Consider the following 15,220-nt stretch of genomic DNA (forward strand, 5'->3'; position numbering starts at 1 on the left):
TAACAATGGGATGATTAATGCATTACCAAATTCAAATCGCTTATTATTCCATACCCCATATTTAATAACCATTATTATAATGTTTTCCTAACCTTTTTTTATATTAAGGCCTACAGAGCTGTGTGAAGGCTTCTTCCTTTTGTGAGGTGAGCTGTAGACAGATACCATTTGGGTGTATATATGACTTTTTGATCCAGTTTTATTAAATTTAATAGGTGGACAATTCACCCTGAGGCAGGGTTTAACAAGCAGTTTGCAATGGCAGGCCTGGGAGCCTACACATGGCACCAGGCTGTTATAGCAACTGACTGCAGCCCTGTGATTTTGTTGCTTAGGCTTCAAACAGAGGACAGTGGGAGCCAGTTCCCTATGTCTAACCGCTCAGATGTCATGGTCACTACTGACCGCAGCATCTGGTGGGTTGAACGCCCAAGGTCAGCGATATCTCCGATCCTGGCCATTGCCAGAAGGGTGTCAGCTGTATTACACGGCCAGCACCCACTATGTATGGAGCTAGCGCAGCTCATGAGCTCTATATGAGAAACATGTGTTAAATGATAACACAAAGGGATTAAAGGGAGTCTGTCACAAGGAAATTCACTGACAAACCAAGCACAGTGACTTGTAAAGCTAGCTCTGCTTTTCACTTAGCGATTTGTTGTTTTATTCTGGTGAAAAAATACTATTAGTCCATATGCAATAGGCAGTTAAGTGCACTGAGGGCGGGCTCAAGGCACTCCATGCACCCTTGCTCCTCCTGCTTCATCTGGAAGCTTCTCCCTCTTCTTTTTGATTGATAGGACCAGATAAGATGACTATACCAGAGTCTGGCATATAATGTAGAGCACCTTCGCAAGCTCATGAGATCTCTCAAGGTATTACATTGGCAGTTTGCAGAAGTGGAAATGAGGGGGTGGCGATTTTCTGATTTCTAAAGTATATATATTTAGTTTGTTCGATTTATTCTGCAGCACTGACATCGCTACTACATTGTAGCATACACAAGTCAATGAAATGGCTTGTTCCACCTTATTCATTTTATAGATCATAAAAGCATATTTACATGCTATTAAAAATGATCCGGAGAAGAGTTATGACATTTACTTACATAGTATGATGCCACTTGGTGCTCACTCCCGGGTAGAAATAGTTTTCTGCCCTGTGATGACCAGTACAGAAGAGCTAATAAAAATGTCTCTCTTGCTGGCAGAAAATCACAGTTAAATTTCTACTGTATTCATAAGGACATTGCTCCCACCGCCCCATCATCAATGAATGTGAAGTGACGCCCACTAGTTCATCTATGTTTATACAAAGCTGGCACCAAATATTGGTAAGGGAAAAAGAAGGAGCCTGAGGGAGTGTTTGCTCAGAGCAGAAAACAGGTTAGGTGTCTTTGCAGTACTTAATAGTTTAGTAGCCTACATTATTCTATACTGCCAAAAAAATATATATACAGGTCCTTCTAAAAAAATTAGCATATTGTGATAAAGTTCATTATTTTCTGTAATGTACTGATAAACATTAGACTTCCATATATTTTAGATTCATTACACACCAACTGAAGTAGTTCAAGCCTTTTATTGTTTTAATATTGATGATTTTGGCATACAGCTCATGAAAACCCAAAATTCCTATCTAAAAAAATTAGCATATTTCATCCGACCAATAAAAGAAAAGTGTTTTTAATACAAAAAAAGTCAACCTTCAAATAATTATGTTCAGTTATGCACTCAATACTTGGTCGGGAATCCTTTTGCAGAAATGACTGCTTCAATGCGGCGTGGCATGGAGGCAATCAGCCTGTGGCACTGCTGAGGTGTTATGGAGGTCCAGGATGCTTCGATAGCGGCCTTAAGCTCATCCAGAGTGTTGGGTCTTGCGTCTCTCAACTTTCTCTTCCCAATATCCCACAGATTCTCTATGGGGTTCAGGTCAGGAGAGTTGGCAGGCCAATTGAGCACAGTAATACCATGGTCAGTAAACCATTTACCAGTGGTTTTGGCACTGTGAGCAGGTGCCAGGTCGTGCTGAAAAATGAAATCTTCATCTCCATAAAGCTTTTCAGCAGCTGGAAGCATGAAGTGCTCCAAAATCTCCTGATAGCTAGCTGCATTGACCCTGCCCTTGATAAAACACAGTGGACCAACACCAGCAGCTGACATGGCACCCCAGACCATCACTGACTGTGGGTACTTGACACTGGACTTCAGGCATTTTGGCATTTCCCTCTCCCCAGTCTTCCTTCAGACTCTGGCACCTTGATTTCCGAATGACATGCAACAGTCCAGTGCTGCTTCTCTGTAGCCCAGGTCAGGCGCTTCTGCCGCTGTTTCTAGTTCAAAAGTGGCTTGACCTGGGGAATGCGGCACCTGTAGCCCATTTCCTGCACACGCCTGTACACGGTGGCTCTGGATCTTTCTACTCCAGACTCAGTCCACTGCTTCCGCAGGTCCCCCAAGGTCTGGAATCGGTCCTTCTCCACAATCTTCCTCAGGGTCCGGTCACCTCTTCTCGTTGTGCAGCGTTTTCTGCCACACTTTTTCCTTCCCACAGACTTCCCACTGAGGTGCCTTGATACAGCACTCTGGGAACAGCCTATTCGTTCAGAAATGTCTTTCTGTGTCTTACCCTCTTGCTTGAGGTGTCAATGATGGCCTTCTGGACAGCAGTCAGGTCGGCAGTCTTACCCATGATCGCGGTTTTGAGTAATGAACCAGGCTGGGAGTTTTTAAAAGCCTCAGGAATCTTTTGCAGGTGTTTAGAGTTAATTAGTTGATTCAGATGATTAGGTTAATAGCTCGTTTAGAGAACCTTTTCATGATATGCTAATTTTTAGAGATAGGAATTTGGGGTTTTCATGAGCTGTATGCCAAAATCATCAATATTAAAACAATAAAAGGCTTGAACTACTTCAGTTGGTGTGTAATGAATCTAAAATATATGAAAGTCTAATGTTTGTCAGTACATTACAGAAAATAATGAACTTTATCACAATATGCTAATTTTTTGAGAAGGACCTGTATATATATATAACTTTTTCCTGTTTAAAATGTGCACTATACTGTACAGTATAAATTTGGCTACCCATTTTCTTAAGGCCCCATGCACCGCCGTGTTTCACAGCCGTGTGCGGGCCGTGGAACCGCGGCCTGGATCCCTCCTGAGAGCAGGAGCGCACGGCGTCACTGGTTGCTATGACGCCGTGCGCTCCCTGCTGCCGCCGCAATACAGTAATACACTGGTATGATCTATACCAGTGTATTACTGTACTGTGCCGGCAGCAGGGAGCGCACGGCGTCATAGCAACCAGTGACGCCGTGCGCTCCTGCTCTCAGGAGGGATCCAGGCCGCGGTTCCACGGCCCGCACACGGCTGTGAAACACGGCCGTGTGCATGGGGCCTAAGGCTAATGTATCTGTACAAGGTAGCTCATTAACATGGTGTGACCTAAGAGCACTGTGGCCTCAAGGACTTCTATGTGGAGGGTAGGCTGAGCAGCACCGTACATAATAGCCATCTGAATTTGATAGCCTTCCTCTTTAGATGACCCTGGTGTGTACTGAATCCATGAATGACTGTAAGTACTTTTTTAAAGGGGTTGTCTCATCTTGACCACCTCTGTTTAAAGGGGGTTGTCTCACCTCAGACATTGGGGGAATATTGCTAGGATATGCCCTCAATGTCTAATAGATACGGGTCCCAACTCTGGGACCCGCACCTATCTTTAGAATAGTTCACTATGCATGCATGGCCGCCCTCCATTCATTCCTATAGGAGAGCACCGAGCCCCATAGAAGTGAATAGAGCGGTGGCCGCAAATAACCGAGCGCGCCACTTGGCTTTTTTCAGTGCTCCCAAAGGAATGAATAGAGTGTGGTCGCACATGCGCGGTGCGCCCTCCTTCACTTTGTGGGCTCTGTTCTGAAGATAGGTGCGAGTCCCAAAGGTGGCAATATGCCCCCAATGTCTGAGGTGAGACAACCCCAACCATTACCTGCATTCATACATGAGCAGTACTGCACATAAGGAGTCCAGATCACTTTTTTTTTATTTTCCTACTGCCCTCCATTCTTTGTCTGTCAGCACTGAAAGCTGTGCTGATGAGCACAGTCTGGACTGGTGTGCAGCAGTAATAGAACGTAGAGGACTGCTGTGCGCATGCGCAGCAAACCCAACAATGTATTTCAGTGCAGCTTAAACCCTGACAGTGGGTACAGGGGGGCAGGAAGAAAAAAGTCCTTATCCGCAGTACTACTCATATATTACTGCAGATAATAGATACGATGATGGTGACAGCCTCCCTTTCAGTGGCACACCATATGTTTCTAATGCAGAAGAAGTGTGATCTTCCATGCTTCCATGACATCCAGACGTCACACAGACAACCACTTCTATCCTGAGAGATTGCCAGAAATGTCTGCTATAAATCATGCCTATGAAATAGAACTGGTGCAGCAGACCTACAAAACCATCAATTACCATCTATGCTGTTCTCTTAAAGTAGGAGTTCGAGGCGGCAGCGTCTGTGCAGCTGGTCTAGGTCTCTGCTCGCTCTTGTTGTGCTGTTGATGAATCCAACCACGCCCTGATGCCATTGTATAGTGAAGGTCTGAAAAAAGTCACCTAAAATGAAAAATACAGAAGACTTTTGGTGGCGAGTCTCACACGTTCCACACATCACATTCAGCAAGGCCCTGTGCTCCTGTCATACATTTCAAAAACTAAAACTGTACTGGATCCCAGAAAAAAAAAATCCCCTGGATCCCAAACTAAAGGTTTTTCATTCTTCTTTCAGGCAAGATCTGCTTTTGGGGGGGATATATGCAGAGGGAACATGTACTTCAAATACAGTTGTCCAAAATATGCAGTCAGCCACAGTGCCTCCATTAAGCACAAAGTAATGTACCCACATAAAAGACAATCATAGGGAAACATAAGACTGCATTCACACGCTGCACTTGAGCAGTGGTTGCAATCAGATCTACTGAATGCACACTGCTCTATCCTTCCCTTCACAAAAATACAAGAAAAACGTAATGGCTCTGCACTGAGCTGTTTCACAGCCCCTCCCTCTGGTCTGAGTGACAGTTGTAGCATTCAATCAGGAGACCACCAAAGCTGTCACTTAAAGCAGAGGGGAGGGGACATCTCACAGCAATGCTCTGCCTCCAGTGCAATTAAGGTGTAGACTCTCAGAATAAAAGTTCATATTCACACCACTCCTGATGAGAAAAGTTCCACAAAAGGTATGTTTGCAGTGCTGTCCCCAGCCTCTTCCAAGTGTGGTCATCAGTTTAGTATTGTCAAAGCTGCCAACAGATTCCCTTTAACCCCATAAGGACCCTGCCATTTTTCACCTTAAGAACCAGGCCATTTTTAGCAAATCTGACCAGTGTCACTTTATGTTGTAACAACTTTAAAACGCTTTTACTTATCCAGGCCATTCTGAGATTGTTTTCTCGTAACATATTGTACTTCACGACAGTAGTAAAATTGAGTCAAAATAAGTATTTTTTATTTATAAAAAAAATACATAATTTACCCAAATTTTTGAAAAATTTGCAATTTTCTAAATTTCTATTTCTCTGCTTTTAAAACAGATAGTTATACCTCCTAAAATAGTTATTACTTTAAATTTCCCATATGTCTAATTCATGTTTGGATCATTTTGTAAATTACAATTTCTTTTTTTGGGACATTAGAAGACTTAGAAGTTAAGAAGCAAATCTTGAAATTTTTCCGTAAATTTCCAAAACCCACTTTTTAAGTACCAGTTCAGGTCTGAAGTCACTTTGTGAGGCTTACATAAAAGAAACCACCCAAAAAATTGCCAAATTTTAGAAACTACACCCTTCAAAGTATTCAAAACTGATTTTACAAACTTTCTTAACCCTTTAGGTGTTCCACAAGAATTAAAGGAAAATGTAGATGAAATTATAGAATTAAAATTTTTGGCAGATTTTCCATTTTAATCCATTTTGTCCAGTAATAAAGCAAGGGTTAACAGCCAAACAAAACTCAGTATTTATTGCCCCGATTCTGTAGTTTACAGAAACACCCAATATGTGGTTGTAAACTGCTGTACGGGCACACGGCAGCGCGCAGAAGAAAAGGAACACCATATGGTTTTTGGAAGGCAGATTTTACGGAGATAATTTTAAGTTGCTATGTCACATTTAAAGACCCGCTGGTGTACCCCTCAAGTGGAAACTCGCAAAAAGTGACCCCATTTTGGAAACTAAGGAGTAAGGTGGCAGTTTTGTTAGTACTTTTTTAGGGTACATATGATTTTTGGTTGCTCTATATTACACTTTTTGTGGAGCAAGGTAACAAAAAATTGCTGTTTTGGCACCGTTTTTTTTGTTATTTACAAAGTTCATCTGACAGGTTAGATCATGTGGTATTTTTATAGAGCAGGTTGTTACGGACGCGACGATACCAAATATTTTTGGGTTGTTTGTTTCAGTTTTACATAATAAAGCATTTTTGAATTTTTTTTATTTTTTTGTGTCTCCATATTCTGAAAGCCATAGTTTTAAAAAATGTTGGCGACTGTCTTATGTAGGGGCTAATTTATTTCAGTATGAGATCACGGTTTGATTGATATTTTAGGGTGCATGACTTTTTGATCGCTTGGTATTATACTTTTTGCGATGTAAGGTGACAAACAATGGCTTTTTTGACACTTTAAATTTTTTTATTTTCACCTAAGGGGTTAGGTCATTGCTCAAATTTCACTGCTGCCACCATTTGTAACGTAAAGTGAATTTGAAAGATTTGAGAAATAATTAGGCTACTTTTAGGCTACTTTCACACTAGCGTTCGTCGGTCCGCTCGTGAGCTCCGTTTGAAGGGGCTCACGAGCGGACCCGAACGCAGCCGTCCAGCCCTGATGCAGTCTGAATGGAGCGGATCCGCTCAGACTGCATCAGTCTGGCGGCGTTCAGCCTCCGCTCCGCTCGCCTCCGCACGGACAGGCGGACAGCTGAACGCTGCTTGCAGCGTTCGGGTGTCCGCCTGGCCGTGCGGAGGAGTGCGGATCCGTCCAGACTTACAATGTAAGTCAATGGGGACGGATCCGTTTGAAGATGCCACAATATGGCTCAATCTTCAGGCGGATCCGTCCCCCATTGACTTTACATTGAAAGTCTGGACGGATCCGTACGAGGCTATTTTCACACTTAGCTGTTATATGCTAAAAATAATGCAGACGGATCCGTTCTGAACGGAGCCTCCGTCTGCATTATTATGATCGGATCCGTTCAGAACGGATCCGATCGAACGCTAGTGTGAAAGTAGCCTTACACTTGCAGCAGAGTGATCCGGCAAGCAGTTCTGTCACCGGAACTGCCTGCCGGATCCAACAATCTGCATGCAAAAGGAAAGCATTTGTAGACGGATCCGGATGCGGATCCGTCTTACAAATGCATTGCAAGAACGGATCCATATTTCCGGATGTCATCCGGAGAAACGGATCAGTTATATTTTTTTCACATTTTTACCGGTCTGCGGATCCAAAACGCTGTTCAGTGACTGAACTGAAGACATCCTGATGCATCCTGAACGGATTTCTCTCCATTCAGAATGCATGGGGATGATACTGATCAGTACTTTTCTCAGTGCCGGAAAAGAAAAACGCTAGTGTGAAAGTACCCTGATATATTTACTAAGTGATTAAATGCACGATAACACAAAGAAATCACATACAGAATAATAAAAAGTAAATAAGGATCATTAGCCTAATTGGGGTGGAAATTCCGTCGATCATGCTAAAACCCAAGGCTGTCTACCCCGTAATAACACATGACTGACACCCCAGGGTGTACAAGAGAGATAGGGCAATTATAATCAAATCCTACCTAGAATAGAGAGCCTGGTGGGGTCTGCTAAGGTAATGTGTAGGGATGTCCCGATACCATTTTTTTTAGACCGAGTACAAGTACCCCTCCTTCTTTTCTAAGATCCCGCGCGTGCGGCAGTGTTCGCGTTATCGGGAGGTTGAGCGAAGTGCTCGCACATGCGCACTTCGCTCAATGAGGCTGAACCGAAAAGTCCGCACGGGCGCATCAGGCACAGGCCTGTGCGCACGCGCGGGATCTTAGAAAAGAAGGAGGGGGGAGTGAGGGAGAGCCGGAGGCGTATCTCATGATTTTCAGGCGGCGCTGACGAGAGCAGAGGAGGAGCTGGGCACCAACGGCGGCGGGCGGCATCTTCAGGACATGAGAAACGCCCTGGGCACCTTAACTTTATGACTGACAGGTTAGATAAAACGTTTTTTTATCAAAACGAGCCAGCAGATTTAGCTTATAACAACACCTTAGTAATCACAAGGGCTCCATGGACAGGGAAGTGGGGATTAGAAACTGGTGACAGAGTCCCTTTAAGTACTCACTGATACCAATTACCGATACCAATTATAACAATTAAATAAATAACACATTTATTTTGTGACCACTGACCAACCAAAAGTCCAAAAAACAGCCCCCAGCCTCTGGTCAGCACCCCAGCCCCCCATCAGCACCCCAGCCTCTCCCTCTTATCAGCCCCCTCTGGTAACTCAACCCCCCTATCAGCCCCCTCTGGTAACTCAACCCCCCTATCAGCCCCCTCTGGTAACTCAACCCCCCTATCAACCCCCTCTGGTAACTCAACCCCCCTATCAGCCCCCTCTGGTAACTCAACCCCCCTATCAGCCCCCTCTGGTAACTCGACCCCCCTATCAGCCCCCTCTGGTAACTCAACCCCCCTATCAGCCCCCTCTGGTAACTCAACCCCCCTATCAGCCCCCTCTGGTAACTCAACCCCCCTATCAGCCCCCTCTGGTAACTCAACCCCCCTATCAGCCCCCTCTGGTAACTCAACCCCCCTATCAGCCCCCTCTGGTAACTCAACCCCCCTATCAGCCCCCTCTGGTAACTCAACCCCCCTATCAGCCCCCTCTGGTAACTCAACCCCCCTATCAGCCCCCTCTGGTAACTCAACCCCCCCCCCCCCTAGTATTAGTGGCCACAGGGTCCCCCTCCTCCCCCATCATTGGTGGCAGTGGGCCCCCCCTCCCTCCCTCCCTCCCCAGTATTAATCATTGGTGGCAGTGGCCACAGGGTCCCCCTCCTCCTCCCCCCCATCATTGGTGGCAGTGGGCAGTTCCGATCGGAGTCCCAGCAGTGTAATACTGGGGCTCCGATCGGTTACCATGGCAGCCAGGACGCTGCAGAAGTCCTAGCTGCCATGGTATGTCAGTGAGCAGCATTATACTCACGTGCGCGGTGGCCACCGGGCGCTCCATCTTCTGTCTGTGCGACGCATTGCTAATACGTGCGCCGTGGACGCCGGGCGCTCCTTCTGTCTGTGCGGCGCATTGCTAATGCTTATAGCATTAGCAATGTGCCGCACAGATCTATGAGAAGAAGGAGCGCCCGGCTGCCACGGCGCACGTGAGTATAATGCTGCTCACTAACATACAATGATTAATACTGGGGAGGGGGGGCGCACTGCCCACTGCCACCAATGCAGAGACTGAAGAACATTACCGGCACCCGACCTCTGAGAGGACGCTGTGATCCGTGCAATTAACCCCTCAGGTGCCACACCTGAGGGGTTAATTGCGTGGATCACAGCGTCCTCTCAGAGGTCAGGTGCCGGTAATGCGAGTCACAGAATTCCTTCCCCCGCGCCGAACTGCTGAGAGCGCCGCCGCAAGCGGCCAGCAGGTATCGGCAGTGGTATCGGGGACATTTGCACGAGTACAAGTACTCTGCAAATGTCCAGTATCGGTCCCGATACCAATACTGGTATCGGGACATCCCTAGTAATGTGTATCATAATGGTTTAACCTGTTAGCCCCTCCTCCAGTGTGTAGCACGCATGTTTCGGAGATCACTCAGGTATGTGTTCTTATCAGCACAAAGGGGATGGGCACTATCTCTAACCCACTTCATTACAAGGGAAACTTATGAACTATTACACAGAATTAAAGGGGAGAACCAATCAGTAAAAGGGAATCCATCATCAACTTTATGCTGCCCATACTAAAGGCAGCATAAAGTAGAGACAAAGTTGATTTCAGCAGTCTGTCATTTATAAGTTAAAAGTAAGTGGTTGCCGAGAAGCAACATCACAATCATTGCAGACTGGGCCTGGAAAAGAGTCACGGCCACCTGAGAAGAGTCATGGTTATTCATGAAATCCTGCTCTCCCTGCCCAAATGCTGATGACTCACAGTCTTCTACCTAGTTTTCTCACTTTCTCTCTAAGAGAGAACTGTCAACCATCGGTAGATGGGCGGGGAGTGCAGGAGATTATGAATAACCATGACTCTTCTCAAGTAGATTTGACTCTTTTCAAGGCCTGTGCTGTAATTATTATAAAGCTGGTTCTTAAAACTTTGAGAAAAAACTTTTTTTTTTTTTACATCACCATATTCTGACCCCCATAACTTTTTTATAGTTATATCTACTGAGCTGTGTAAGGGCTAATTTTGTGTGGCACAAACTGTAGTTTTTATACCATTTTGGAGAGTGTGTGACTTTTTGATCACATTTTAGACCCTATTTTCCATTATGTCATTCGCCATATTGGAAAAATATGTTTATATTTTTATAGTTCAGGCATTTTCGGTCACGGTTATACCCATAGGCCCCTTTCACACGGGCGAGTATTCCGCACGGATGCGATGCGCGAGTTGAACGCATTGCTCCCGCACTGAATCCCGACCCATTTATTTCTATGGGGCTGTTCACATGAGCAGTGATTTTCACGCATCACTTGTGCGTTGCGTGAAAATCGCAGCATGCTCTATATTGTATGTTTTTCACGTAACGCAGGCCCCATACAAATGAATGGGGTTGCGTGAAAATCGCAAGCATCCACAAGCAAGTGCTGATGCGGTGCGATTTTCACGCACGGTTGCTAGGAGACGATCGGGATGGAGACCCGATCATTATTATTTTCCCTTATAACATGGTAATAAAGGGAAAATAATAGCATTCTGAATACAGAATGCATAGTAAAATAGCACTGGAGGGGTTAAAAAAATAATAAATAATAATTTAACTCACCTTAATCCACTTGTTCGCGCAGCCGGCATCTCTTCTGTCTTCATCTTAGCTGTGTGCAGTAACAGGAGCTGTGGTGACGTCACTCCGGTCATCACATGGTCCATCACATGATCCATTACCATGGTAAAAGATCATGTGATTGGACCATGTGATGACCGGAGTGACGTCACCACAGGTCCTGTTGCTGCAGACAGCTAAGTTGAAGACAGAAGGAGATGCCGGCTGCGCGATCAAGTGGATTAAGGTGAGTTAAATTATTTTGGATTTTTTTTTAACCCCTCCAGCGCTATTTTACTTTGCATTCTGTATTCAGAATGCTATTATTTTCCCTTATAACCATGTTATAAGGGAAAATAATACAATCTACAGAACACCGATCCCAAGCCCGAACTTCTGTGAAGAAGTTCGGCTTTGGGTACCAAACATGCGCGATTTTTCTCACGCGAGTGCAAAACGCATTACAATGTTTTGCACTCGCGTTGAAAAATCACGCGTGTTCCTGCAACGCACCTGCACCTTTTCCCGCAACGCCCATGTGAAACCAGCCATAGTGTTTGTATTTTTTGTTATTTATGCATTTATTTTTTATTTTACGTAAAGTGGGGTGATTTAAACTTTTATAATTTTTTATATATTTTTTGTCAGTTTTTTTTTTAACTTTTTTGTTATGATTTTGAATCTTTTGTTTAAGCTTACAAAATTTTATTTATTCATCCATTTATTGTTCATAATTGCTCATTTGTTGTGCTGGCCTGCCACCTGCTTGCCAAAATAGGAATTGCAGCTTTAATACCTTTGGTCTCTTCAGTGAGACCTAGGGTATTGAATTACATTAATGACATCCTCATTCGCCGCAGAGATCACGGCATCTTAAGGCTTTAACGACTGTGATCTGCATTATTGCCGGTCACGGTCATTAGCCACGGCTCTCTTTTGTTTGACTCAGCAGAGACCCGCCGGTCAGGACACCCGCTGTATGCGCCATGTTTGCCAATCGCTCCAGCACGTAGAGAAGGGGGTTAAAGACGAGACCAGGATCGCAGCATTATCTTCTCTACATAGAGATATAGGGGCACATATATTAAGACCATTTTTAAGACCAGCGTTTTAGACGCCAGTCTTAATAAAGCCCTATAGCTTGCTGTGGATCCGTCAAAGTTATGAAGAGGTACCAGCCTCTCCAAAACATCTGCGCATCCAGCGCCAGTTCTAAACATAAGACAGCTTCCTAGCTGTCCTACATTTAGACCTTTTCCTATGCCTGAAAAAGTTGTAGAAAATAGTAAATAAGATGGCCCTGCCAGCCCGTCCCCTTCCCCGCCCATAATTTTAGACCTGGCGTGACCAGGGAAAAGTCGCAGATTGCGGCGCAATCTGCACCTCCAATACACCGTATTTCAGTATAATAAATGACCCCAATAGCCTTTAGAGTTCAGGTCGGGAGTGATAGCAACTGAAAGTGGGTTTGGCTGCTTTCACTCCCGGCCCAATTTTTAAAGGCTACATCTCCTGATGTACAGGAGCTAATGCAGGTTTTGTTTTAGTGCTTTGGAAGGTTTAAACCGGGCTCACATCTCTAGCTTCTACAGTGCCCGAGATACGTAGGGTTAAAAGCAGCCCACCCCCCTTCAGCTGGCTGTGATCTCAGTCAGCCTGGAGGAGGAGACGGGGGGGGGGGGGGGGGAGCAGTGGGGTAGCTAATAGGTTCACCACTGCTGTCTATGGCAAACCATCACCGGACAGGAGGAGACGGCACATGCGCACTGCGAGCACCGTCACCTCATACAGCTGATCACAGGGGTGCCTGCTGTCGGACCCCTGCCGATATGATATAGATGACCTATCCTGAGGATAGGTCATCAATAGTAAAAGCCCGGAAAACTCTTTAAAGGGGTTTGTCCAGGCTTTTAATATTGATGACCTAGCCTCAGGATAGGTCATCTATATCAGATTGGCAGGGGTCCAACACCCGGCGCCCCCACCAATCATTTTTTTTTTTTTTTTTAAATCAGCGCAGAATACGCATTTTTTATTTTATTTTTTTGCATTTTTTTATGCATTTTTTTAAATCAATGGGTGCTCACTTCATTACAAAGCAGTGTTTTCTGCTTCAGGTTTTCTGACCAGATCTGCACAAAAAAAGCTGGGAAAATGCACAAAAATAAACTCATGGACTTATTTGGAGCTGTTTTTTCCAGCTTTCAATTCATTTCAATGGAAAATTCAGCATGCTGCTGTAAAAAAAAAAAAAAAAAAAGTGCTGCTTCCGATTGAAATGAATAAGAGGCTGTTTTGGAGCTGGTTTTGAGGCAACTTATCTCTAGAGGACCTTATGTTGATAGTAGTGTTAATAGAGAAGGTACCCTACTTTTATAGACCTTTGAAATTCTATTAACACTACTATCAACATAAGGTCATCTAGAGAAACAGCAGCTTGTTTTCCCCTGTAGGTGTTTAGGTATTAGAGCAATCAAATGAAAGTTATGTTTTACCATAAGGGTTGGACACAGGGTTTTGCTTAGCCTCTTGGCTATTAGTTTTTCTATGTAAGTACCCCAGACCACTGAGAGGTCTACTTTCCCATATGGTTTATGTATGGAGCGCAATGTCTAGAGATCACAGAGAGGACTATACTGTGCAACAGTCCGATATATTGTGTACAAGACTGTCCTATAACTGAACGCATTGCACCCGCACTGAATCCCGACCCATTCATTTCTATAGGGCTGTGCATCACTTGTGCGTTGCGTGAAAATCGCAGCATGCTCTATATTCTGCATTTTTCACGCAAAGCAGGCCCCATAGAAGTGAATGGGGCCGTGTGAAAATCGCAAGCATCCGCAAGCAAGTGCGGATGTGGTGCGATTTTCACGCATGGTTGCTAGGTGACAATCGGGCTGGGGACCCGATCTGTATTATTTTCCCTTATAACATGGTTATAAGGGAAAATAATAGCATTCTGAATACAGAATGCAAAGTAAAATAGTGATGGAGGGGTTAAAAATTAAAAAAAATTAACTCACCGTGTCTACTTGATCGCGTAGTTGCGGATCTCTGTCTTCTTCTGTAATGTTGAGCTGCCGGCTAAGGACCTGTGGTGACGTCACATCACATGATCCAATCACATGGTCCCTCACCATGGTGATGAACCATGTGATTGGACCATGTTATGAGCACAGTGACGTCATCAAAGGTCCTATTCCTGTGCACAGCAAAGATGAAGACAGAAGGAGATGCCGGCTGCGCGATCAAGTGGATTAAGGTGAGTTAAATGATTTATTTATTTTTTTAACCCCTCCAGCGCTATTTTACTATGCATTCTGTATTAAGAATGCTATTATTTTCCCTTATAACCATGTTATAAGGGAAAATAATACAATCTACAGAACACCTAACCCAAACCCGAACTTCTGTGAAGAAGTTCGGGTTTGTGTACCAAACATGCCGATTTTTCTCACGCGCGTGCAAAACGCATTACAATGTTTTGCACTCGCGCTGAAAAATCACGCATTTTCCCGCAACGCACCCGCATCTTATCCGGGCAAAAAACATGACGGCCGTGTGAAAGAGGCCTAACATTCTTTTTTTCCTTTAGGTGTTTAGGTATCAGAGCAATCAAATAAAAGTTATGTTTTAACGGAAGGGTCAGAAGCAGGGTTTTCTTTAGCCTCTTGGCTATTAGTTTTTCCATTCATATGCTGAGTCCACGTTGAGCTCCCAGCAGCAGATAGAAGCCTGCAGGGCACGCTGGGACCTCTGGCGTGACATCACCTGGGCACATGGTCTTTGCTCAGTAGAGGCTCCGTTCCTGCCATGCTTTCCCTTTATCAGCAGCCAGCAATGGCGCGGGGGTGGCGAGTGCCGCCCTTTTTCATAATGAATGAATTGGATGATGCTGCTGCGTTCAGCGTGCGGGAGAAGGGGGTGTGAGAGGAGCAGACAATGGCACAGCAGCCCGCTGATACTGGCAAATCAGCAGCCTCCTCCCTAATAAAGCTCTGTACTGTGCAGGCACTAGCGGTATTGCTGTGCTGCCTGTGCCGTTCACAGCACTCAGTGCGCTCATGAATGGCAGTGAAATTATTGTGCGTATTCATACGCATTAGACATTTTTTAGGAAGTTAAACTGCCTATACAGGAGTCTATGACACTTTTACAGG

General features: G+C 44.8%; 1 protein-coding gene across 1 annotated transcript in view; it reads right to left on the minus strand.

Moving 5' to 3' along the window:
• The window catches only part of FBXO15 (F-box protein 15), a 212,957-nt gene that overhangs the window by 196,857 nt on the left and 880 nt on the right, over positions 1-15,220 (minus strand). The window contains exon 2 of the mRNA XM_044293183.1: positions 4,483-4,626. Within this exon, the coding sequence (XP_044149118.1) occupies positions 4,483-4,598 (116 nt within the window). The 5' untranslated portion in view covers positions 4,599-4,626. The remainder of the gene's footprint in view (positions 1-4,482; positions 4,627-15,220) is intronic.

The sequence above is a fragment of the Bufo gargarizans genome, chromosome 5, assembly GCF_014858855.1.
Source record: "Bufo gargarizans isolate SCDJY-AF-19 chromosome 5, ASM1485885v1, whole genome shotgun sequence".
Taxonomy (NCBI): domain Eukaryota; kingdom Metazoa; phylum Chordata; class Amphibia; order Anura; family Bufonidae; genus Bufo; species Bufo gargarizans.